Source organism: Malus sylvestris, chromosome 16, assembly GCF_916048215.2.
Source record: "Malus sylvestris chromosome 16, drMalSylv7.2, whole genome shotgun sequence".
NCBI classification, from domain to species: Eukaryota; Viridiplantae; Streptophyta; class Magnoliopsida; order Rosales; family Rosaceae; genus Malus; species Malus sylvestris.
This window is the reverse complement of record NC_062275.1, coordinates 2,187,979-2,213,358: the sequence shown is the minus strand read 5'-3', so window position 1 is coordinate 2,213,358 and position 25,380 is coordinate 2,187,979. Positions and strand designations below refer to the sequence as shown.

The 25,380-nt window shown below is 39.2% G+C and overlaps 6 protein-coding genes across 8 annotated transcripts; 1 reads left to right on the top strand and 5 right to left on the bottom strand.

The window, feature by feature from the left end:
• Positions 1-107: 107 nt before the first annotated feature.
• LOC126606285 (pentatricopeptide repeat-containing protein At1g22960, mitochondrial-like) lies at positions 108-3,165 on the bottom strand. The gene is made up of 2 exons (XM_050273652.1): positions 592-3,165; positions 108-492 (listed from the first exon to the last, which is right to left on the bottom strand). The coding sequence occupies exon 1, from the start codon at positions 2,927-2,929 to the stop codon at positions 752-754; it is 2,178 nt and encodes a 725-aa protein (XP_050129609.1). The 5' UTR covers positions 2,930-3,165; the 3' UTR covers positions 108-492; positions 592-751.
• A 239-nt stretch (positions 3,166-3,404) lies between these two features.
• On the bottom strand, positions 3,405-7,701 carry LOC126607579 (origin of replication complex subunit 4-like). The gene is made up of 16 exons (XM_050275225.1): positions 7,271-7,701; positions 7,067-7,157; positions 6,921-6,977; positions 6,758-6,805; positions 6,579-6,629; positions 6,446-6,489; positions 6,303-6,366; positions 5,467-5,553; positions 5,248-5,339; positions 5,057-5,138; positions 4,846-4,931; positions 4,633-4,742; positions 4,344-4,436; positions 4,207-4,271; positions 3,972-4,115; positions 3,405-3,753 (listed from the first exon to the last, which is right to left on the bottom strand). Exons 1-16 carry the CDS (start codon positions 7,699-7,701, stop codon positions 3,718-3,720), a joined length of 1,581 nt encoding a protein of 526 aa, XP_050131182.1. The 3' UTR covers positions 3,405-3,717.
• Positions 7,702-7,742: 41 nt separating this feature from the next.
• On the top strand, positions 7,743-10,013 carry LOC126607585 (sec-independent protein translocase protein TATC, chloroplastic-like). Its single transcript, XM_050275238.1, has 4 exons — positions 7,743-8,060; positions 8,678-8,961; positions 9,219-9,509; positions 9,637-10,013. The coding sequence occupies exons 1-4, from the start codon at positions 7,781-7,783 to the stop codon at positions 9,844-9,846; spliced, it is 1,065 nt and encodes a 354-aa protein (XP_050131195.1). The 5' UTR covers positions 7,743-7,780; the 3' UTR covers positions 9,847-10,013.
• On the bottom strand, positions 9,923-12,259 carry LOC126607584 (uncharacterized). The gene is made up of 4 exons (XM_050275237.1): positions 12,064-12,259; positions 11,868-11,961; positions 11,121-11,333; positions 9,923-10,775 (listed from the first exon to the last, which is right to left on the bottom strand). The coding sequence occupies exons 1-4, from the start codon at positions 12,136-12,138 to the stop codon at positions 10,060-10,062; spliced, it is 1,098 nt and encodes a 365-aa protein (XP_050131194.1). The 5' UTR covers positions 12,139-12,259; the 3' UTR covers positions 9,923-10,059.
• Positions 12,260-13,694: 1,435 nt separating this feature from the next.
• Positions 13,695-16,470, bottom strand: LOC126607578 (protein DETOXIFICATION 12-like). Of its 2 annotated transcripts, XM_050275223.1 has the most exons (7): positions 16,078-16,470; positions 15,242-15,786; positions 15,066-15,152; positions 14,919-14,975; positions 14,547-14,785; positions 14,247-14,452; positions 13,695-14,039 (listed from the first exon to the last, which is right to left on the bottom strand). In XM_050275223.1, the coding sequence occupies exons 1-7, from the start codon at positions 16,468-16,470 to the stop codon at positions 13,953-13,955; spliced, it is 1,614 nt and encodes a 537-aa protein (XP_050131180.1). In that variant the 3' UTR covers positions 13,695-13,952. The 2 variants fall into 2 exon arrangements, with proteins under 2 accessions (XP_050131180.1, XP_050131181.1); XM_050275224.1 differs by lacking the exon at positions 15,066-15,152 and having other exon boundaries at positions 16,078-16,436.
• Positions 16,471-16,847: 377 nt separating this feature from the next.
• Positions 16,848-20,952, bottom strand: LOC126607581 (protein DETOXIFICATION 12-like). 2 transcript variants are annotated; one of them, XM_050275234.1, is made up of 8 exons: positions 20,864-20,952; positions 20,478-20,752; positions 18,465-19,009; positions 18,259-18,345; positions 18,117-18,173; positions 17,799-18,037; positions 17,502-17,707; positions 16,848-17,151 (listed from the first exon to the last, which is right to left on the bottom strand). In XM_050275234.1, exons 2-8 carry the CDS (start codon positions 20,742-20,744, stop codon positions 17,065-17,067), a joined length of 1,488 nt encoding a protein of 495 aa, XP_050131191.1. In that variant the 5' UTR covers positions 20,745-20,752; positions 20,864-20,952; the 3' UTR covers positions 16,848-17,064. The 2 variants fall into 2 exon arrangements, with proteins under 2 accessions (XP_050131191.1, XP_050131190.1); XM_050275233.1 differs by having other exon boundaries at positions 20,478-20,938.
• Positions 20,953-25,380: the final 4,428 nt, after the last annotated feature.

Genomic DNA, 25,380 nt, shown 5'->3' with positions numbered 1-25,380 from the left:
AAGGCTGTCCAAGATAACGCTACAGGAACATTAACGATATTTCGAGCGGAATTGGATAAACTAGAAGCTAAATTTTCACTATCTGCACAGCACTAAATAAAGCTCTGTTAAAAACAAAAAGTAATACATCAGATTTTAAACTGGACAAAAACCACATTCGTTACAATAATACAGAACATGGCAGCAATTCCATCCTTCATATTACCTCATGAAACAAAATAAGAAGGAAAAGAATGAACCAATAATCTTGTCAGATGTTTTATTTGGAACAATATGATACACTTGAGAGTTTTATCTGTACACTCTGATGTTGACTCTTCCGAAAAAATGGTTTCTGATAACTAATCAATAATCCAATTCAACAACTGATTTGAGTATATTCTTCTAAACTTGGCAACAGCACAAAAATCTGGTAAATATGGACTCAACCTTTCAAGTTACAGGTTTGCCAAACTCACCAATCACCATCAGCAGCCCTATTTAGCAAGTGACCTGTAAAACATTGAACCGGGAAAGCTGTCAAGCCAAGAAGAATATTAAAAGTTTGAGAATTTGCTATGTTGAAGTGAAAGTTGAAAGGAGATATCTTACTTGCAGTATAACTCAAAGGAATTTGGTGGTTAACACAACAGAGTTCTCTCGGAGTTGAGAAATCCCTCTTAATATCTCATGCCTCTCTTTGAATAGTCAGCTGAGAAACCTTGAACGCCACCAATAGCCTCATCAATACTTTAAACGAGCAGTTCCTTCACTAGCTTGAAATTAAATTCTCAAGGTACCGAACTGCATGCAACTGATAGTCTTTGTCTAGATGCTTAAAAAGTGCACTGTGTGTACAAGAATCAGGCTCGACCTCTCTGTCAAGCATCTGTTTATACAACCTCAAAGCCTCCTTCCAGTTCCCTATGTTGCAGTTCTCATTTATTAGAATAGTGTATGTATACTTATTTGGAGCTATTCCTTTCTCCTCCATCTCAGTAAACGACTTGTAAGCCTGATCCATTCTCATCACTTTACAAAGGCCATTTATCAGCGCATTGTAGGTGACCACATTTGGCAAAATATGCTTCTCTTGCATCTCTGAGAAGTACATATATGCCAGTTCTAGTCTTCCCTTAGCCGCGTGTGCATGAATCAATACTGTGTAAGTTATCACCGAAGGAGACAAACCTTTGCCAAGCATCTCATAGAACACCTCTCTTGCCTTCATGAGTTGGCCACTCTCCAGGTGAGCGTGAATGATGCTAGTATAAGTTATATGGTCTGGAACGATACCATCACGTACCATTTTCTGCAACAAGGTATATGCTTCATCCAAATTGCCCAATTTACAAATCCCATTCACAAAAATATTGTATGTGAACAAATCAGGAGGGAAACCCCCTGCCAGTATTTCTTCTTGCATGCTAAATGCCTTGGAAGGGTCACCAAGCGTCAATTCACCCACTATTCGAGTATTGTACGCAAATCGGTCCGGCTCCACTCCTCTATGCAACATCTCATCAAATAACTCCTTGGCCATCGATAAGTTTCCCGCCTTGCAAGATCCATTTACCAAGATGGTATATGTAAAAACATCAGGGCAAGTTCCTTGATTGGTCATTTCTTTTTTAAGCTGTCGAGCAACAGCCAAGTCTCCGGATCTGCAAAGACCATCCATAAGTGTGTTATAGGTGACGAGAGTAGGAGTGAAAGTTCTATGCCTCAACTCATCAAACAATCTGAAGGCATCCCCCAAGTTCCCTAATCTACAATACCCGTATATTAGAGTGTTGTATGAAACTATATCCGGCCTTATATTTCTCTTTAACATATTGGAAAACTGTTCCCTGGCATCAGTCACTCTTCCCTGCTTGCAGAGTCCATACATTAACGAATTATAAGTAGCCACGGTGGGATTCGCTCCTCTAATTACCATTTCTTTCTCAAGACATAATGCCTCTTCAAGCAGTCCTTTGTTGCAATACCCACAAATCAAGGGGTTATAAGTAAATGCTGTAATCCTCAATCCAGATTTCATCATTTCCTTGATCAGTCCCTTGGCCTGCTCCAGCTCCCCTTTCTTTGACAGCCCATTGATCAACACATTATACGTTACATCGTTGGGAAAACACTCTATCTTTTGCATCTCTGACAAAAGGTCAAGTGCTTGTTGCACTTCTCCTTCCTTGCAGAATGAATCCAACATAGTATTATAGGTAACAATCGTCGGCTTAATCCCAGCCGCGCCCATCATTCTGTAAATGTCTTTAACTCTAGTCACAAGGTGTTTATTTCTAAGTATCCTAAGAACCCTATTGCAGTTCTTCACGTCTGGCAACAACCGGTTTCGAACCATCTTATCGAAAATCCAGAGACATTGCTCAAGCATCGATTTTTTTGTATAAACCCAGAACAAGAGATCGAGAAGCTTCAACGAGACCTTCGAAAACACATACTCATTAATCAAAACATCCACAATCCCATGCATATTTACACTAATCACCCTCTCCATAACCCAATGCGCCGGCCTCATCAAATTGTTGTGAGCCAGAATCTCAAGAATCACACAGAACGCAAACTCGGATCTTTTAAAACCCGGTTGGCCCTCGACCCATCGGAAAAACCTCAGAGCGATTCTGGGTCGGGTCCTAATCTCGACGAGGACTCGAACAAACAAGTCGGGGTCGACAATAACAGCTTGGAAACGATCGGAGACCCACTTGGAGTTGCAAAAAGCCCAGGGCTTTTCGTCAATGGTGTCGAAAATAAGGTCCCGGTAATGGGTTTGGGAGAAAGCTGTGGTGGGTAGAGAAGTAATTGAGGAGCAGTTCTGGGAAGACCCAGAGAGGGCGAAGAAATGGCGTACCTTGAGAGGACGGTGGTGTACGGCGGAGGCGGAGGAGGCAGTGGCGGCTAAAGCTTTTGAAGCTCTGGCGCAGAGGGTCATTGAGTGCAGAGGCGACTCATCCGGTGGCGGAGGATCGGAGAGAGAGAAGAGTTTTGGGTTTTGGGTTTTGGGTTTTGGGTTTCGAGTGAGCTCGACGGTTGATGGGCGGCTCAGATCGAAGTGAGCTTGGGTAAAGGTGTGGAAGCAGCCATGGTGATGGTGGCTATGTATTGCGGACCCGAGCCCAAACCAAAACACTGGACTTCGTAATCCGAATTTCAAGTTTACTGTTAGGTTTTACTCTATGATTCAAAACTGTTTATTTTTTTAATTCACACACTTTAAAGATCAACTCGACCAAAAATCAACTAAATTCAAAATTATTTAGACGAATCATGTTATTTATTTATTTTAATGAAAAATTTAATACTGTTGAAGACCCAAATTTTAAAAACGTTAATCAAATAGATAAAATGAACCGTGTAACATTAAATGATGAGAAGGAGAGCTCAAAAATATAATGAGAAGGTCTCACTGAAAAAATCGGTAGCATTTCCTAAATTATATTAGACTGTAGAGTATCTCCAATCAATCTCTATTTTATATCAAGGTTCTAGCTAAAATTATCAAAACATTATGTTAGGAGCTCTTTAAAAAAGTTGTACTCCAGTCATACTCCCTACTTTAGCGTGTCATAATGACTGTACCGTAGTGACGGAAAACAATAATGCTTTTACATAAATAAATTATTTATATTGATACACAAACAAGATCAAATGAAACAAATGCTGGAGATTACACCACGTCTTGTGCTTATGATACACATGAAGCAGCTCCCTTCAGCAACTCTACTTTTGACGATCCATTAATTGTTGAAGAATTGCCTGTCAACAACACAAACAACTCATGAAACCCAAGTGGTCTGGTACACGTTATTTTCGTCATTAAGATCGACGATGACAACATAAAACCTAACAAAAAGTTCTGATACATGTTAAAAACTTTTCCTACATTGTGATTAAATTCCTCGAAAGATCGGTTTCAGTTGAGCTTTTGATACATTTTATCCCAAAAAAAACACAGTTTTGTTGTAGTGACTTACAGGACAGGAACCGTATGATTTCATCCCCTGATGTAGTTCATGGGATGAGATTAAAAGTTTTACAGGACTGAATTCAATGGATTGATTCTGTCCTCTGTTGTCTGCAAACCCAATTAGTTCACGTTGTAGAAGGTGTTCGAATGCCTGCAGAAGCAAAAAATGAAAATGTTCTGCTAAAATGTAACACAACAATAAGATTTGTTATAACACAATTTTAGCAAGGAGCTAAGCATACCCGTAAGCAAACATTTCTTGCAAAATAGTCAGCTGTCTTGACCGAATCGTGTATGCTTTTGTACTCTGCCAGACATGCCAAACATGTAAGCGAAAACTTAATAATAGGACTTAGAAAGACAAGAATCACATATTCACCTTTCATTACAGCGTTGAAATTGTATGAGTTCTGCTCCTTAACTTCCAACCTCTTCATGCATACCAGAATGTAAAGTTCCAATACAGAGCAATCTGCTTAAATCGTCAATTTTCATAAGAAACAAAAAGGAGAAAAGGAGAAAAGAAGAAGACAGGAAACAATACATCATTGCTTTGCTTCACTTAATAGTTATATACACAAGTCTTTGGCAGGCAGAAATGATGGATATGGGAGGAACAAAGAATGCAGATAATGAAGTCCAACAAAGAAAGATATAAATTCTCAGACCTTTTATGCATTCCAACTTTGGATGCCTTTGGATATTTGAAAGTGCAGTTTTGAAGTTTTCTAGCGACAGCATTCCAGATTCTAAATCCATATCAGAAACAGCGCGGAATCTAGCACCATGATCCACGATGAGTAACTTTAGTATACGACAAATGATGAACACTAAAAGCAATACGTTCATTCAATTCTCTCACATTCAAAAGAAAAACTTACAGATATCTTAACAAATGTTTGACGGTTGAATCAAGATTCAGATATGTATTAATAATCTCTCTGAATCTCTCATCAGCCAATATAGTCTGTAAAATGTCAAGGACTTTACAAGCTGAAGGATCTGATCTGCTAGAATACTATAGAATGAAAACATTGTTTTACATGAATATTCTATATTATCTCATTAAAAGACATAGTCAGGAAAGGATACTTGAAGTTTTGCATTGAATGCAATAACATAGTCTGGTGGAAAGCTTGAATCTGTTGGCAAAAGTAAAATGTGCTCCAACAATCTGCCTCGCTTGGAAATTAAGAAAATCAGAAAAGCAACTACTACATTGGAAGTGTCAATATTTGGGAAGAAACAATAACAGCACCCAAGCCATAAGTTAATAACTTTACCGTTGTATGTCTTCATAAGCAGGAGGAAGAAACAAAAGCTTTCTATGTGAAAAACGAGATCTTACTCTTTTGTCCAAAAGCATATCAGCATCCTGCATGAAAATTTCTTCTCAACTTTGATGCAACTAATCCATATGCTAACATTAAAACCCAGGCATTCACAGTTATGGCAACAAAAGTTAACAAGGAAAAGATCACAGCAACTTTAAAGTAACATACCAGTCGCGAACTCACACCAATGACAACAGCCTGAGATGTAACTGACTGCATTGCATCAAGTAAACTATAAAGCAATCTCTGTTTTCCCTGTAAGGAACCATAAATGAAAAAGAAATATTGAGTCAATGGTTGTTTATCTTTATTCTATAAAGACAGCGTGAGTTTAAGAACTCAAAAAGGCATTTGCACTGCATGAGTTGCACAACTTGCAGAGATGCGACATGGGTCAAAATTCATATCTGTCGAGACTCATAACATATTCCCATGAGTAACCGACAATAAACTCTTTAAGGTATGTGTAGGTTTAGCTTGTAAGTCATACACTTCTTACACCTTATATGTTGCACAAAATCGTCTTGTCTTAATATTTATAGTTGATACTTCAACCAAAAGCACCCAACCAGAGTCAATTTTGAGAAAACAAGTATGCTCATTTGAGCTCTGATCAAGCAAACCCCTTTCATGAAAGCTCCAGTAGAGAGAAAAAAGTGCAAGATATATTTTCTCTAGGTTATAATTACGTTTTCATTGACATTCTTCCAACATTTAGTTTCAGTAGACCGAAGAGTGTGCTTGTTCTTTATGTTTCAGTCTGCACATACTCTTCTTCAATAATAGACATAAATTACTCCTTATGAAAGGATAAACTTTCGTATGATTTCCAGTGTAACTTTGCAGCCCGAGAAAAGATTCACAAGTTTTTACATGTTAACTAATTGCTTTTCACAAATCTTCACTAGTTTCAAAGAACGAAGAAGCCAAAGATAAATCATGAATGTCAAAGAGCAAGGCTGCAGAATTGAAAAACAAACGGGCAAAGGAAGATGAGGTCTTACCAGAGCAAACAAGTCAAACTCATCCAACACAAAAATAATTGTTTTATGCGCTAATCCACACTCCCTAATTAGCAGAGAAACAGATCTGTCAGAACCTCTAAACCATTTGATAAGAATCCGCACCACGGAAACTTTATACGTACCTTAACATGGCTATCATAAACTGAGAGTTATCATCAAACGATGCCTACAAAAATGATCACAACATCAAGAAACCATAAGTTTTCGAAAGTACAATGCTTCAAAAGTGGTTTCAGATAAAACTATGCACATTACCATTCTCGAGAACACCAACTGATGCTCCACGCATAGCTGCCTAGCGATTTCCTGAATGACCAACAACCATATTAAAAAAAGAAAAACATAATGTTACTATCTAGGATTCCTGAATGATTCATCACAATTTCAACCCCAGACCCGAAAAAATAAAAAGAAAAGTAGACAGAATCATCAACCTTGAATGCGCAGTTGTCACTGCTGTGTAAAAGGCCACTCAACCTAATCTGCAGCACAATTTCCACTCCAAATTAAATTGCAAATAAAAATTAAAACGGGATTAAAAAAAGCAGAAAAATGCAAAGAAATTTTATAGAATAAAAGTGAAAAATGCCAGCATACCACTGAAATCATATCAGGAAATTCTTGTAATAAATCGCTGAGCACAAGCTCCAATACCTAAAACACGAGTAGAATAATAAAATCAACTGTATATTTATATTACAATTATAAGAGGAACTACAATGGAAAATTAGGGGGGGGCATACAGCAATTTTTCCGGAACCACGGGGACCCAGAAGCAAAATGGAGTTGTTGCAGGCCTCAGTGATCGAACTCGAAACTAAAAATTTCAACTTGCTGCAAAAACAATAAAAAAAATAAGAAAATCAAAGCCAAAAAGCCCCCAATTTTTTATTTTTTAAAATTGAAATTAGGGTCGAAGCGTGTGAGATTTGAAGGAAATTGGGGACCTGTAGTTTGAGTCGTCGGAGTGAGAGAGAGCTTTGAAGGCGAAATTTGGGTCGCAGAGCCGGGTCCGGAGCAGACATAGGGCATTCTCCGTCGGATTTTCCCGCGCCATTTCGCGAAGCAAGCTCAGAGCGAGAAGAATTGAGACGAGAGAGAAATGGCGGGAAGGAATGCGCAGTCGGTTTATACAGTACCAACATGTGCCCCACCTAAGACCGAAGGCCCAAGTTAAATATGGGCCGAACTGAACCTTTTCGGTGGGCCGAAATTGCAACTGGGAAAGTGCTTGTAAGGCCCATTCTACGCCACACATTACGTCATCGGCGCATGGTAGAAAACAAATAGAGAACCCGCTACGATGCGCCATTGTCTTTGGCTGCGATTCCAAAAATATCGTCCCGACGAGCTGAAGAAAGAAGAACCCACCAGTCATTCACATTCAGACATCGTTCAGAAGAACCAGAAGAAGAAGAAGAAGCAGCGAACTTGCAGTTGGAAGAGTCGGAGGAGAGATGGGAAGCACCAGTTGTGCTTCCATTTCCAACTTGAACTTCGTCCGGAATCGCACCCGCAATTGCTTCGACCGGCGGGGACCAATCAGAAACCAGCTGGGTTCCGTTCGAGTCCACCACTCGAGGAGGCCGAGACCGGAGCTCAGTTTTCTGCGGATCCGGAGGAGCCTCCGCGGTGACGTCGTTTGCTGCGCTGTTGATGATGATTTGAGAGAGAAGCAGCAGGAGTTTGGCGCTGGACCTGGGGTTGGGTCCGCCGTCGAGGAGAGGCCTTCTACTGGTAACGCTCAACATCCACAATTTGTAACTTTTTTTTCACTGAATTTTGTTATTAAGTTAATAAGAGCTAAACATGGATTTTCTTACAATTGTTAGTAATTCTAGTGCTTCTGATTCTTTGCTAATCTGAGTAATTTGAGTATGTTTAGAAGCAAAATATACCTTAAATCTGATCTGGGAGCTCTGTAATATCCGTTAAGTATAATAATTGTCTGGTACTTCTTGGAAAAGCAAAATATACCTTAAATCTGATCTGGGAGCTCTATAATAATTGAACTTTTCACTAAAAATCCAGTGCTTCTTGGAAAAGCAATTGGAAGTGCTTCGTGAGAAGCACCTCTAGAAAGCGCTTCACTTCTAAGTTTTTCTTCCAAATGTAATTAGAAGTGCGTTTGATTGAATGGAAGAATGTGCTTTTGCTACTACAGATTAGAAACCGAGTTTCTTTAGCTACTAGTGTAATTTGGACCTTTTTCAAAAACAATTTGTTTGTACAGGTTTTGCTTCTGTAAAAGCATATAAATTTACTCACTTATCACAATTTAGATCTTGCCTTGAGAAAGTACGTGTTAATGTCTTCAGTTAGAAGTTTGACATGCCATTTTGATGTACATATAGATTTAGTTGATGGAGTGAAAGAAGACAATGGAGGAAGTTCGATTTCCAATTTTCTGTATCCTAGTCAAGAGCTCCTCCCGGATGATAAAGAGATGACCCTATTCGATCATCTGGAAGAGCTGCGTCAAAGACTTTTTATATCAGTTATAGCGGTTGGCGTTTCTATGGTGGGGTGCTTTGCATATTCTAAAGACCTTATAGTATTTCTTGAAGCTCCGGTTAAAGAACAAGGTGTAAAGTTCCTGCAGCTAGCTCCTGGCGAGTTTTTCTTTACTACTTTAAAGGTTAGACTCGGTGAATATCTATCCGGTCTTTGAAATGATTGTTGCATTTAAGATTTTGTTTTCCAGAAGTGCAAATCAGTCCGGCTAGCTATTGCGGAAGTGTAATGAAGTGTTGTAGGGACTTTATGATTAGTATTTCGCATAATAATCTCAGTCTTAAATGAGAATATTACCTCTTGCTCCTTTTTTTATGTGTTTTCATTTGGTTATTTCAGAAGTAAATCACTGTAACAAGTTCTTTTGATTGTTTACTGCAGGTATCAGGATATTGCGGCCTTCTCTTGGGGAGCCCGATCATTCTGTATGAGCTTATAGCCTTTGTTCTTCCAGGATTAACGAGAGACGAGAGAAAATTTCTGGGGCCAATTGTTATAGGCTCATCGGTTCTTTTCTATGCTGGTATCACCTTCTCCTATATGGTGTTGACACCAGCAGCCTTGAACTTTTTTGTTACGTATGCAGAAGGTGTTGTGGAATCTTTATGGTCCATCGATCAATACTTTGAGTTCGTACTTGTTCTCATGTTCAGCACAGGCTTGTCTTTCCAGGTAACGACTCTCCTCTCAAGTATTCTTAACCGAAATTGACTGTTGGTTTGTGCCCCTAAAATGCATGTATTGAAGTGGATCTCTCAGTAGAAGCTCCGTTAACGAATTACCTTTCATCTTATTCTAGGTTCCGGTTATACAATTTCTCCTTGGACAAGTCGGTCTGGTATCAGGAGACCAAATGCTATCAATTTGGAGGTATGTTGTGGTTGGCGCTGTTGTGGCAGCCGCTGTGGTTACCCCGTCAACGGATCCACTCACTCAGGTTCTTCTGGCAGCACCCCTCCTCGGTCTTTACTTAGGGGGTGCGTGGGTGGTTAAGCTTACTGGCCGGTGAACCCTGTTAAACGCATGAAATTTATTTGCAGTATCGCGCATACAGTGTTTGTAAGGATCTTTACATTTGCAACGTGTAACATAAATGCGATCTTATATAGAACGAGGGTGGATTCTAAACTTGAATTCAAATGTCGAAACAAGGTATATTTTCTTCTCGAAAACAAAGACTTACAAAGCTCTGCAAAATCAATTTCGTCTCTCACTCGCTCGCCTAGCTGTTCAAATCAATATTCTGCACACTGGTTTCTAAATCAACAGTATTAGGAGAGGCCACTTCAGATTCGAGCTGTCTCAATGAACTCTTCAAACAATTGCACGCCTGAATAAAAGCTTCCAGATTTCCGTTGAGATTCTGTAATTCGGATTGCATATCATCAACAAAACTGGAGATTTTCTCGGATGCTGCCTTGATAGCGGGAACCTCTTGTGGGGGGTATAAACAAGCTCCAAGCTCGTCTATTTGTATTCCGATTTCTTTACACATTTTCAACAATTTCTCCAAGGAATCCACAAGATTACTGCCGCCATTTGGGTTTTCCAGTTTAAGCAGACCGCTGATGGTGCGAATTAGTTCCTTTATTACCACAAGAGCCTCTGACACAACGGCAATTGCCAATTGAGAAACCCTCATCTCTTCAGGTGACAAGTCATTGCCCAGATCACCATCACTTAAAATTTCATCATCATCGGGTTCAATCTCTGCTTCAGTAGAAGGCTCAATAGAGGATCCATCTGTCGGGTCAGAGGAAGCTGGCTTAAGCTCCTTCATCTCACGAAGAACATCTTTCACCGAAACTGCAACCTTTGTCATTGCTCGCCCAATTGCTGTAATATTTGTGGCAGGTGTCATTTTGAGAGCAGAACACGCTTCCCATACTGCACCGACCCACTGTGGAATTGAGAGTTTCCCATCTTTATTCCGCGCTCCTGCAAGTGTATGTTCCAAGTGAAGATAAGGTTCCTACTAGCTAAAGTAGTCGTCAAATCTTTAGACAAGACAAAAACACTTCCAACTACCATAATATGCAATCAAATAGATTCTAACGGTTATTAATCAGCATTAGCCTCCGAAATCTGATGTCAATGATCTACATGAAAGCTAACTCTAGAAGCTGAAGTTCTTGGTCACTTTGAAGTCATACACCAATGACCATGTGTACGTGATTCAACAAAAATACAAGCATGCAGTGATCAAGAACAAGAAATGCTACTGAAACAATGTATGGTTTGGAGAGAGAGAGAGAGAGAGAGAGAGAGAGAGAGAGAGATTACCATACAAAGAGATAGATTCCTTCCACAGCTTAAAACTGGTGTCAACAACTTGCTTTACAGACGTATGGACACAAGAAGCCAGCGTAGGCCCTGCACCGACTGTACTCCCATGTGAAAGCAGAAGAAAACCTTGCAGGGTATTGAAGTAGGAAACCATGTTTTCTTCAAGTGCTCTAACTTGCGGTGTTTCTCCTCCGGTCCAAAGCATTCCAACTGCATTATCAAGTCACATTTAGTCACTTGAGCATCAGGCATTATGCAACAAAGGGGAGAAGAAGAAACTATACAACCAGATCACCGAATTGAAACATAGATAGACAAAAACCATATAAGTCAAATCTCCATCGAACCTTTTTTCTGAGCACATGATCACTCAAGGCACATTGAAGAATATGGAAAAGTTGTTGAGTTACAGAAGCATATTTGTAAAGGTAATGCTAGGGAGACTAAATTTGCAAACTAAATGATATGTCACCAATAGGATTGAGCATGTTAATCAATGCTTAAGTAATAAACCAATCATCAATTTCCATGTCCTTTAGTTTCCAAAATTTAGCCTCCGCATTACGCTATTTGTAAAGTCCAGAAAGGTGAAATCAGAATTCCTTCTATAAATTTTCCAGATTTTGCCATTCGAAAGGACACGTTTTCGAGTTAACTATACCAAGATATTAGCGGTGGACACAGATGATAAAAAAACTAAAATAAAAGCAAGAAAAATAAAAATCGAAGATTGATAGGACTTACAAATGGTAGCTTGTTTGGAGACTTGATCGCCCATCTTTGTGACCTCCACCCAGCTCACCTTCTCAAGTGTTGAAGGTGCGGTTTGATCCAACACCTGATTTCATCCAATTCAACAAACAAAACCATAAAAAAAAAAAATTACACAAATTAAAAAAGAAGGAAAGATTGAATTTCTAGAGACAGAGAGAAATTGAACCTGGAAGGTCTCGTGGACGGTGTTGAGGTGGTGATTGAGAGTTCGAGTCAGTTGGTCTCTCTCGGCTCGGCCCATCGCTCGGCGTTTGACGGAAGGAATTGCAGCTGCAGCAGCGGGTTCTCAAAATTCTCAGAGGTTTTGGGGTTTTGTGGAGGGGAAAATGTTCTGCCGCGAAGTGCCAATAGGGTATCGCGATTAGCAGCCAGTTCCGCTAATCGACGACGTCTCGTCTTTTTACTGGGCTAAATGACCTTCGGCCCGTTATGAATTTTTTTTTAACAGCGTATGATTTTTTTTTTTAAAGAAATTATTTGCCCTAAGGGAGAGGATGTGGATTGAGTTTTACAATAGAACTAACAATAATGTATTTCAAATTCGTTTTTGACGATAATTGAATCTAAGATCTCACACGTAAAGTGAAAATAAATACCGCTACACCAATCTTAATTAGATAAGTAAACTAAATCTAGGATCACAAGGAAACTTGGGGGGAGAGAGAATAGTTGTAACTCGATACGTAGTGAGTTGAATGGGAAAACTGTTGGTGTTTCGTGGCTTTGATGAGAGCCAATTTGGAGTCCCACATTGGCCAAGAGGGAAGCCATCTACTGGAAGTATACGGCGCACACACATATTGTTGAGTCCTTTTAGTACAACCCATACCCGTTGCTTTTGAGTGGCTAAAGTGAGGGAATATTGGGATTACCAACTTGTGTGTGTGGAACCCGTTCAACCCGTTGGTGTGCTTTCTCACAACTTAACCACAAAACCTATCCATCACTTTTTTAGGAAAGGTATGATATTCGTTGATAAGTACAATACAATGATATGGTGCCTTTATTTAGGCGTGGATAAAACATTGTTAGAGATTTTAACCTGATAAAAAAGAAAAGAGTATCCCGCACTAATTACAATTAAATTTTATCTTCGAATAACAAATCACCAATTATATCTAGAAGGTCCTTGAACTTGCTCCATCGAAAGACCATACCTTACCACTTGCTTTAATCTAAATCTAGATATATTACTTCCTCTTAAAAGTAGGAAATATCCCTTAATACTATTCAATTTGTTTTAAGTCCTGATTTCAGCTTCTTTTTTTTTTTTTTTTTTTTTTTTTTTTTTGTAAAACCAAAACTGATGCTTTAAAAGGGATTTATAATGTTAGCATTTGATTGCGTAAATAAAAAGATGAGAAATATAGAGCTCCAATCTTCTGCCCTTTTCACTTCTCTAAGTCTTCAATCCTTATCTTTCGTCGTTCACTTTTGTGCTAAAGGAAAAATTGGATTGTTCATCCAATTCAAGTATTGTGAGTGTACGTTTACACGGATCATGGGTTGTTGTATTTTGGAGGGTAGGGCGTCATAATCTGCTACACCGAGACCTAGTCTTAAAGAGGCGAAATCTACTCTTAAGGATAGTGAACTTACACGCTTCAACCTAAAATCTTATTCTAATCAAGGATCGACGAAGAACATTCTTTACCTACCAAAGATAAGTATTTCGTTGTTGTTTCATTATTTTTATATGGTTTACCATGTCAACATAAATTATCATTTACTAATATTTATTTTATGTGATTTGTTGAAGGGAGAAGACGGATCGAGAGAGATGGAGGGTGTTTGGGGTGTATGAAATGTCTTTTATTGTCATTTTACTGCATGATATTTCAGTAGACATGCCACCTGCATTCTGCTTTTCACATTGTCTGCAGAAACCGCAAGGTTATCGGGGTACCATGTTGGAGTCAAGAACTCGTACAATCTCTCTTACTTGCACGTAATCAAGACGGAATGCCACAAGCATCCAAACGCGTTATTACGAAATTTTTGAGTTGCAGAAGAATGATAAAGCTAATCTCTCTCAGATAGAGAGGATTGTGCTCATCAACACTCACCACTCTCTGCCTTGTCGCACAAGCCATTAACTTCTGGGGGCCTTCCCTCAAATATCCTCTCCCTAGCGTTGCTTGCCTGGAGCACAGAATACCAACATAAGGGTCCTCGTAATTAACAAACCGGGGTTGATGCCATGCTTAAGCAAATGGATTAAAATGGTAATCACAAGATAAAAATACATTTTATCTTCGCTCTAACTACTTGGCAAGGAAACATGAGAACTCTGAAAATTTCGGCGGAGAAGATCAACATTATCAGGAAACTTAGGGTTGAGGAAGATACCTGCTTTTCCCAATTTGCACAAATTGTTACTAAAGAGAGCAGACTGACTTGCCCAAAAGTACCAACTTGTATTCCAATCCAAAGGCCTCTTCCTCTTAGCTGTAACCAGAAAGCCAATGCGATAGCAACGGGGATTCCACAAAGATAAAATGCTCCAAGGTTTACCCAAGCCCCTATATGCTGCCACCCAGTTCCTCTAACAACACCTGTTTCATCCATTCACAAAACATAGTACTTCAGGTTGAAACACGAAAGAACTCAAGTGCTTATTGGTAGCACCAGAAAGTTAAGGCAAACAACCTGAAAGGACCCCGTACATGCTGTCCAGTATAACAGACAGGCAAAGTAGAGGGACCATGGTTGTGATGTAATCGATGACTTCCTTCTCGTTGCTAAAAGTGTAACCAAATGCTTTCCGGCAGGCAAAAAGGATCGTTATTATTATACTTGCATTTAAGACTGCAAGAAACATCGCAGCAAAAGTAGCTATACGAGCACCTTGTGGGTTACCAGCTCCTAGTTCATTTGAAACTCTAGTACTGTACAATACCCACCGGAAAGAAAAAGACTAGGTATTGCTTATCGGAGATGATTTTATGCAAATTTAACTGAAACAGGGTTAGCAGTACGCAAATACGTATAATTTGATGAAACTTAAGAGTGTGAACATACCTTACTGCACCACCAAACCCAGTTGGTATTGCGTAGATTGTTTTCGTCGCCAAGATACTGTCCACAACAATCAATTAGAATAATCACAAATTAGCTTATTTTTTGGGGCATAGTTCTTAGCATGTCGCTCTGTAATAGAAAATTTACCATGCAGACAGAACTGAAGTTTCAAGCGCCGGATTTGGTAAAAGTCCAGACAGCACAATAACCATCTCAAATGCCCACCACTCAAGGCTACAGTCATGAGCAAAAAAAAAAAAGGAAGAGTTGAAGTTTGAGATTAAATGATGTAAGAAATTAGAATACAGGGACAAACTGGCTACCATATCATTACTGCAGAAGGGATGGCAAATCGAAGGAACTCTCTGATTCTATGCAATAGCTCCTTTGAAATTGGAACTCGAGTTTTTGAACAGGCAGGGGAAAACTTCATGTATAACCAAAGAAAAATAACATTGAACCAGTAGGAAACGCCGATTGCTAATGATCCTCCAAGGTGATCCAATCCAGACTTGAATATTAGAACCCAGGAGAGAGGAATATGGAATAAAAGAGTGGCGAAAGAGCTTATGACCATAGGCATTAATAAACTCTGAGTTTGGAAGTACCGAACGAGTGGTTGAAGAGTTGCATAAGCAAATAGAGCAGGAATAAGCCAGATTATGAACTTGCCGGCTTCATGAGAAATCACAGGGTCTTGACCGGTGAAAATCAGTATCTCCTCCATATAAATCCATATCAAAGATAAGGGAACACAAACCAAGTTGAGAGAAAATATGGCAGTGTAAGTTTCAAGTCCAAGTTTCTGATATTGTTCTGCTCCATATGCTTGCCCACACAGAGTTTCCAGTGCACTTGCCACTCCTGTCTGTTCAAACAGCAAGTTACAAATCAAATTAGTTTTTCGAGACAGATTATTTCTACGATAAAATTTATGTGGTTATGCCAGTTGATCATGGCAGTTTGTACCCGAGTTCAAATCCCATCTCAATAGACGTAGTAGCTTAGAATATCACATTGTGAAAAGATATGGACTTTTGATTCAAAAAAAAAAACAAAAGTTTCTTGCATTCTATACATGGTAATGTTAATTGGGATTTCTACCAACAGAAACCAAACAAAAGATGAAGAAGAAGATGGAAGGAAGATAGAGACTTACAAAAAGACTGAACCCGGTGATGCCGGCGAGGGAGAAAGCAATGGAGGAGCTAGAGAGAGCAAGTTCACCCAGGTGACCAACCATCGTCACTGAAATGAACCGCAGCATGAAGTGGGAAAGAACCACAGCAACCATGGGTCCTGCAATGCATCCCAACCTCTTCACTTCTTCGAAAAAATAACCCCATGTCAGACAACTACTACTACTACTACTTGAATTTCTACTTCTTCTTTGTTGCTCTCTACTGTAATCTGACAATAGCAAGCTCTCTTCCATGGCTGTGTCTTTTGCTGTGGAACTCAATCGCCGTGGCCGCCTTTGCAAAGAGTGGTTGTATACAGCCAATATGACAGCAAGAGAACCAAGCCAGTTATGTAGCATCTTTATTTGCATAGAGTGGTAGTTTACATATTTTCTAATGATTCTGTGCAGATTTTTTTTAATATTATACAAAAAATGGAGCAATTATTTGCTTTCTTTATTTGCTAGGCTACAAAAAAAGAGCCAATGTGACAGCAAGAAAATCAGAGCAAATATTATAGGGCTGATTTGAAATGAATAAAAAAAATAAAAATCATGTTATACACGTTAATTTTCGATATAGGGGTTGAGAAAGAAGTAATCTTTGTATTGGATGTGTGAATAAATTGCATAACTCAGCTGAGTTTTTGTCAACTTTACACATTTTATCATGATTAAATTGCCGGGAACTCAGCTGTTCTTTCTTGCCGGATATTGCAGTACACTTTCCGCAGACATTCTGATACGGATTTTGAGCAGCAACTGCAATGCAAGCTATCAGTAGATTCAGGACACCATGTTGCATTCGAGAACGTCTATCTCACTTGATCTTAGTCAAGACCGAATACCACAAGTCTATACGTATGAATCAAATTCGAATATGTTATTACAATTTTTTTTAGTGCCAGAAGAATGAATAAAGCTAATACTTTCTTCTTATCCCCGCAACAAAGAAAATTGCGCTCATCAAAACTCATTACTCTCTGCCTTGTCACACAAGTCATTAACTTGTGGGGGGCTTCCCTCAAATATCCTCTCCCTTGCCTTAGTTGCCTGAAACATCAAAAGACCAACATCAAAATCCTTTCAGCAACGTAAATCGTTGTGTCTATATATGGCTACTACCATTAGTTTTGGATAGGTGTTCTGTTTAAGTGCCAAGACAAACTAAGGAAATACCAAAGCCGTGGAGAGTTTGAAGAAAAAGAACACATCTTGGGACAGTTTAAGAAAATTAGACTTGTAGTCATAAGATTTGAAATGTTCTTCATCTCCCTCCCAAATTCTTGCCAACCAAACAGAAAATAGTCGTTTGACTAAAAAAAAAAAAAAAAAAAAAAAAAGCAGAAAATAGTGGAATAGAAGATCAACATTATCAAGAAAGTTAGGGTCGATGAATATACCTGCTTTTCCCAATTTGTACCAATTGTTACAAAAGAGAGCATCACGGTTTGCACAAAAGCACCAACTTGTATTCCAATCCAAAGGCCCCTTCCTCTCAGCTGTATCCAGAAAGCCAATGTGGCTGCAACTGGAATCCCACAAAGATAACAAGCTCCGAGGTTTATGTAAGCCCCTATATGCTGCCACCCGGTTCCTCTAGCAATACCTGGTTTAACCATTCACAAAACGCATAACATTAGACTAAAATGAAAGAACTCAATTGTTTATTGGTAGTAGGAGAAGATAAAGAAAAAAACCTGAAAGGACCCCTTGCAAACTGTCTAGGGCAGCGGCCAGGCAAACTAGAGGAGCCATGGTTGTGACGTAATCGATGACTTCTTTCTCATTGCTAAAAGTGTAACCAAATACATTCCGGCAGGCAAAAAGGGTCGTGGTTATTATACTTATCTCTGCGACTGCAAGAAACATGACAGAAAAAGTAGCTATTCGAGCACCTTGTGGGTTACCAGCTCCTAGTTCATTTGAAACTCTAGTACTGCACAATAGGCGAAGAAAGAAAAAGATAAGTTGATGGTAGAAATGTAATCTGATGGTATAAATATGCTTGAGCATACCTTGCTGCAGCAGCAAACCCATAAGGTATTGCATAGAGTGTCGAAATTGTCTGCAGACTGACCACAATCAGTTAGAATAATCACTTTTCTTCTACATGGTGATCAAATTGACAAATTGATTTTTATTACACAGAATATATACCATACAGACAGAACTGAAGTTTCAAAAGCCGGATTTGATAAAAGTCCAGACAGCAAGATAAGCAGCTCATATGACCACCACTGAAGGCTACAACCATCAATAAAAATCAATCAAATAAAGAAATGATGTTTGAAATAAAATATTGTAAGAATCAAGCATAGCGAATTGTCTTCCTGAGACTAAAATGCAAAAAATAAACCGGGTACCATATCATTATTGCAGAAGGGATGGCAAAGCGAAAGAACTCTCCGATTCCATGGAATACCTCCATAGAAATTGGAGCTCGGGTTTTAGAACAGGTAGCAGAAAACTTCATGTACAATCCAAGTAGAATCGCATTCACCCAATAAGAAATACTGATTGCTAATGCTCCTCCAAGGTTGTTGAGTCCAGCCTTGAATACTAGAAGCCAACACAGAGGAATATGGAACAGAAGGGTCGCACAGGAGCTTATGAGCATAGGAATTATTAAACTTTGTGTCTGAAAGTATCTGATGAGTGGCTGAACAGTGGCATAAGCGAAAAGCGCGGGAATAAGCCAGATTGTGAACTTGCCGGCTTCACGGGAAATTACAGGGTCTTGACCCATGAAAATCAGTAACTTCTCCATATAAATCCATATCAAAGATAAAGGAAGACAGACTAAGTTGAGAGAAAATATAGCAGTGTAAGTGTGAAGTCCAAGTTTCTGATATTGTTCTGCTCCATATGCTTGACCACACAGAGTTTCCAATGCACTAGCCATTCCCAACTGTTCAAACAGCAAGTTACAAAATCCACTTAGTTGTAAGAAAGAGATGCATACAAAAACCAGTACATGATCTACCCTTCAGCAATGCATGGCTAATGGTTTCAATCTTGCATAATCACACTAAAACCGTCATTATTCGATGTTAATACTACATCTACGCTGAAATTCGTACTTAATCATCATCAAAATTTGTTTCTTATAAGATTATGAAGAAGTGGTGGTTTCATGATATACATCATAGCATCCTTCCATCTGCAGTCTTTTTGCAAACCCACAGTGCACAGAGATTTAATTTCTACATGGTTTGTGGACAATTTTTGTGCAGGAAGCATTTTTTAGTGAACAAAATAGTTTATGAGAAGACAAATTAATCTGAATGTGCAACTGTTATCATGCAGTGAACCTTAGCAAAGATGCCCCAATAGCAGCAGCAGCAGCAGAGTCCAATTAAACTCGCATACTTATTATAATCCATGATCAGCCGGTTGGTGGCAAAATCCTGATGAACCTCTTATAATTAATGAAATATAACCTTAACCTTTGGCCAAAACAAAAGGACAAATTTTTGTGCTTTGTCTCGACTCTCTTGTCATAGATAGATACCTAGTGCAGTGGAACTGTGTCATTCATGGTTCCGGTGCATATTTGTTTACCACCTTCAAGTGGTGGTAATACTTACCATCCTATTTATTACTATTGAATGAGTTTAAATTTTCAGATTTATATTTATCCGCTACACAGATCTTAAAATTTAAATCCAATAATAATAAATGAATGAGTGACGAATATCACCGTCACTTAAAGGAGTGTGAGCAAAAATATTCCCCATATCATATAGTTCAATAAAGCCGACCTCCTATAGAATCCAAAGGCAGTCCTTGGTGCCGTGGTGTCGTATTCATCAGAGAATATCAGAAGAAGTGATTAAAAATAGGGTAGTGTTATTCACACATTCATTTTTACCTTTCACACATTCTTGTTAATTTTTATTCTTCATTTCATTTGATATGACGGCCAAAAATTGAGATAGCTATGTGAAAAGTAAAAATAAGTGTGTGGATAGCACCAACATAAATATATAGCAAAATTGCAACCCAATACAAAAAAATTAAAACTGTCCAGATGCGATGCAACTGGGTGCAGATTAGAGCAAATATTCAAATACAATCATACAGGAAGTATATTATAATCTTTAGTGCTGGTTTGGTTTGTGTTTAACTTTTTCAATCACGAGAAAAATTTTGCAGACGTGTGTTAGACCAGTTGAGATTAAAGTCTTTTGCTGGATTCGAGTCTCTTTCCCAACAAAGTATAGTAGTTTAGAATCTCGCATTTTGAAAAACAATGTATACTTGATTCATGAAAGAAAAAAGATAGAATGTTTTATTGGCATTTCTACTAACACATAGCAAATAAAAACAGTTGGACATTAATTCCAAAAGATACAAATGAAGAAAGAAAGACGTACGAAAAGACTGAAGCCGGTGACGTTGGAGAGGGAGATGGCGATGGCGGAGCTTGAGAGAGCGAGCTCGCCCAGGTGGCCGACCATCATCATCGAAATGACCAGCAACAAGCTCTGAGATAGAATCACGGCAACCATGGGTCCCGCTATGCATCCCAACCTCTTCACTTCTTCGAAGAAAGAAGTCCATGTCAGAATACTTGTAGTACTATTTCTTCTCTGTTGCTGCTCTTCTTCTCTGCGTTTTGGCAATAGCAAGCTCTCTTCCATGGTGACGTCTGCTGTGGAATCGTGGAGCTCAATCAATGAGTAGTCGCCTAACGACGTTGAAGGTTTGGATTTGGAATATATATGGGGATTGCGGAGGGAGACGAGGAGAAATTTTATACCTTTTCAAGGACAGAGGCCAGAAGTTTTCATTTTCTATGACTGCGTGGTGGTAGTATACGACCAATATGACAGCAAGAACAACAGACCAATTTGTACAATTTATTTGCTAATCTACAAAAACAGGCAAGATTTAAATTTAAAATAAAAAAAACTGACACTGCTATAAGAAAATAAAAATGTTTTATTATCGATCTCTTCGCTAGAGTAAAGCTTAGTCTTGCTGCCAACAATCTCTCTTAATAGTGATCTCGTAGTATGCACTCTCTCTCAAATGGGGTAGCCTCCTCTCCTCCTAAACTTTTGCAAATCAATAAACATGTTTTATTAGGAGTGTAGTTGAATTAGAATTAAAGGGAAAGACTAACCAATGGGTATAATATTAAAAAAAAAAAAAATTCTACTTGTCATTTCTCAAAAAATAATAGCCCAGTACCCATTTCTCAAAAATAATCCCCAGGACAAAAACACTATTTCTGGTTAAAACTTTAAAAAGACGTGTGTTGTTTGACTGTGATTAGAGATGAGCTGAAATGCTTTTAGTCTCATTGAAAATAGTCTTACCCTGAATAATACCTCATGCTTCAACCAAAAAAAAAAAAAAAAAAAAAAACTTGACAAGTGACAGCAATGAGACTTTTGGAATTTCTGCTGTATCATATTATCCAACCCTCATATTTTGTCTGTGTTGTTATTTTCTATTCTCTTTAAGTTTTTCTACATTTTGGATGGGTTTTCTCTCTGTGTGGTTAGCAGCAATAAACAAAGTCTAAGTGGCAAAGATGCTAATTTAGTGAAAAATGGCAGAAGTGAGCTCAAGCGTTAAGACTCCTCTAATTCCAGACCATCAAGAATTTGATGGTGAAGCAATAGCATCTCAAAGAGGAATTTGTAGAGATGAAATGTTGTTGAAGAAGCAAAATTGCAGCTATTTCTGGCAAGGACAAGGATTGTCTGCCCTCCCACTTCCGGTGCCCTTCCGTGCCCTCCTGTTTGTGTAGTCACGGTTAAGCCACGTCAACATTTTATATTACTATTCATTTTTATCTTATTATCTCTATAAAAAAAATAATATAAAATGTTGATGTGGCTTAACCGTGACCATACAAAACAGGAGGGCACGGGAGGGCATCGGAAGTGGGAGGGCAGACAATCCTTGTCCTTCTGGCAGGGCCTCTGATTGCAGTACAGCTTACAAGTCACATCAGTCATGTTTGTTGGCCATCTTGGAGAGTTGGCACTCTCCAGATCTTCCATGGCCTCTTCATTTGCTTCTGTCACTGGTTTCAGTGTATTGGTAAGTTGGGGCTTCTCTTCAACACCAACATGAAATGAGGATGATGTTGTGATTGGCTCATATTTTGAGCTGGCAACAATGAAGTGACATGTGTTTGCTTTCGGTGAAAATATCACATGGTGTAGGCTACATGAAAGTTGCAGACAAGTTGAAACACCCCAAGCCCCATTTTATTTAAAAATTGTTTTAAAGTCTTAATTGGTGAGCCAAGGGGGACCCACCCCTGATTTCTGTCCCCAGCCTCCCATCTCTCTCTTCCTTCTTCTTTGTCTCTCTCTCCCGTAACTCTCCCTTAGCTCTCTCCCTCTCAGCTCTCCCGTACCTCTCGCATCTCTCTCTTCCCCTGGACTCACTAGGACCGAGTCACCATCGAAGAGAGGCTCGCAACTAACCCCGGACCCTGCCCTGCGAGTTCGACGGCACGGAGTAAGCTCCGACGAGCACCGCTCCTTTCGAGGCCATTTCCGGCCAAACCATGGCGATTTGGCCGTCGTGTAAGGTATCAATCTCTTCGTCTCGTCGGGTACTACAACTTTCATTTTTGTTTCACTCAATTTCGTTGAGTAGTAACAAAGTTATAGCCGTTTAAAGTTAGGTGGTTTTCCGGCCGAATTTCCGGCCTTCTTCTTCGGCAAAACCAGGCCTTTCAGGCCATTAGAACCCCCATCGGGCCTTAAGCCCGTTTTTCCTTAGCCCAAAACCCCAGCCCGTTTGATAAGGCCTTAGGGCCTTTGTGAAGTGTGTGTGTATGTGTGTGTGTGTGTTGTGTGTGAGTTTGGGCTTAAGCCCAAACCACCCCTTTTCACCCTAAACCCTTTTAACTCAAAACCTTTAGGACCCAAAACCTTAGAATTCCAAAACCCAATAAATCCTAATCCTATTTAACCTAAACCCTAATCCGGATTTCAAGCCTAAAACCCGTTAGACCTAAATTGACCGTTGATCCCCGGTCAACATTGACTTTAAGGTTGACTTTTCGGGTTTTCGTCCGGGACCCTTCTTAAAGTAATTCGACGTTCTGAATCCGTTTCCAATGTTCGTTTTCCCAAATTCAATTGCTATTATATAGTTTTATTTATTGGACTCTTTATGTGCTTAGGGGCAATTATTGTGACGTTTCCGTCTTCGCTAGTGGCGCAGCTTTTGGCAACTAAGTACTGTGAGCGGACCCCTTCTAAAATTACATGATTTGATAATTTAATTGCATCAATGATTAGCATGCCTACGAATTTATGATTTGATTTATGTGAAGCCTGATGATTTAATACATTGATTATCGTCTCGTGTTTTGGTGAGGAATTAATTGTTAGCCTATTTTGAGTTATATTTTAATATATATCATATTTTCTATAAAAACCATGAACTGGTAGACTATCTGATATATGACGATAGGATGCTAGAACATGTTTTTGAACCCCTCTTTATAGTGTAGACGATGATCGGTAACCTATGCTATGAAGTGGTTATTTAAGATAAACGTAACTATTTGTGCGTACCTAGTGGACACTATGCCGCCTGGAGCGAGGATCTGGTGTTGGCATTTAGGCCGAGAGAAATAATCCCTAGCGAAAGGCTGAGGGACACGGTGACAGGCATTGGGCCGGGATGGAGTTATCTCTGGCTACGGGCACAGAGACTTAGGTGCAGGCATTGGGCCGAGAGTTATGTTTATTCGGTGATCTTACTAGCAGCACACCGCGTTTACGAGACGATCTATGAGACGATTCATGCTTTGGTTTTACGCGATGATATTCCGCGATATGGCTTTTGAGATATTTTTGGCATGCTAGGATTTTTATTAAATCCATCATTTATTATGATAGTAGTTTTCATTATATAAATTGTGGGGGTTAGTATCTTGATAACTGTTTTATTATTATGATATATATAAACTTGGTCCACTCACCTTTGTTTTGCGCCCCCATTCAGGACTTAAAATCAAGGCACCTAATCCCGGCGTGAAGACACTTCCGCAGCAGCATCTTCGGATCTTCTCGAATGTAGGACTCACTCCTTTATTCATTAAATTTTATCTTAATTCTTTTTAGTGATTAGGTTTAGTTGTAAGCTCTGAGCACGTTCCTAAAACTTTTAACTCATTGTATTTCAAATTTCTAACCCGTCTTTATTTCTTATTCTTAGCTTTTGTATCAATTAATGGCTTTCGTCACCCTCGGGTGTCGGCCAGCACGTGTCTATCCTGGTATTCGGGGAATATCAGGGTCGGGGTGTGTCACAAGTGCTGCAAAGTAAAAGCAAAAATGGACAACAAGCCAAATGCCTTTCAGCTAGTAAACTAAACAAAGAAAAGTTTGGTGGTCATCATTATGAGTAAAGACACAATGATGATGCTTGTAAGAAAATAGAAAAAGGTGGTTGCTTTTACCTGAATGATTATGAAGAAATGTGATGATGGCTTGTCCTTTATTTATTGCAAGGAAAAGCTTGCATTATGTGTGCTTGACGAGGGAGAAGGCTTGCATCAGGGAAGCATCCAAGGAGATGGTGAGAGCATTTGGCTCTCACATGGGAAAGGTTGAACATAGGTTGAGAGAAAATCAAGAGAGCTAGAGTGAAAAGTATTCTAGTGAAAGAACTCTTAGGGTAGAGTGAGGCTCTTGAGAAAATTCTATGAGTGGTTGTGCAAGGGATTCGAGATTGAGTTATGTTGATTTAACTCATGTGTACTTGTACTGTTATTCATAGTGAAGAGCAATATCTCTCCGGGGACGTAGGCATGTTTTTTCCAAACCTCGTAAATTTCTCGATGTTTTTATTTCTTGTATTTTATTCTGTTCAACTGAGTGTGATTTTGTGAGGTTGTAATTTGAATCTCGTTTCCACACTAACGAACGGGCCAAGGCACAACAATTGGTATCAGAGCATCGTTGGGCACTTGGTTCATTGGAGTCCAAATTTGTTGTTCACCATGAAATTTTCAATTGAGCAGTTTAATGGGAGAGACGGTTTTACTCTTGGTAAAGGAAAGTAATGGAAGCCTGAAGAAATGGAAGCCGTGTTCAGGGATGTTTAGATTAACTGCGAAAGTTGATGTTAAGGAAAAAGACAAAGGCCTCTTTCTTCTTACCTCACTTTCAGATTCGTACGAGACCCTTGTGAAACTTTATTGCATGGAAAGATACAATAAGTTTGGAGCAGGTGCAAGCTTCTTTAGTGTGGAATGATACACAAAGGAGACCATGGATGATGGTGGGCACGAGA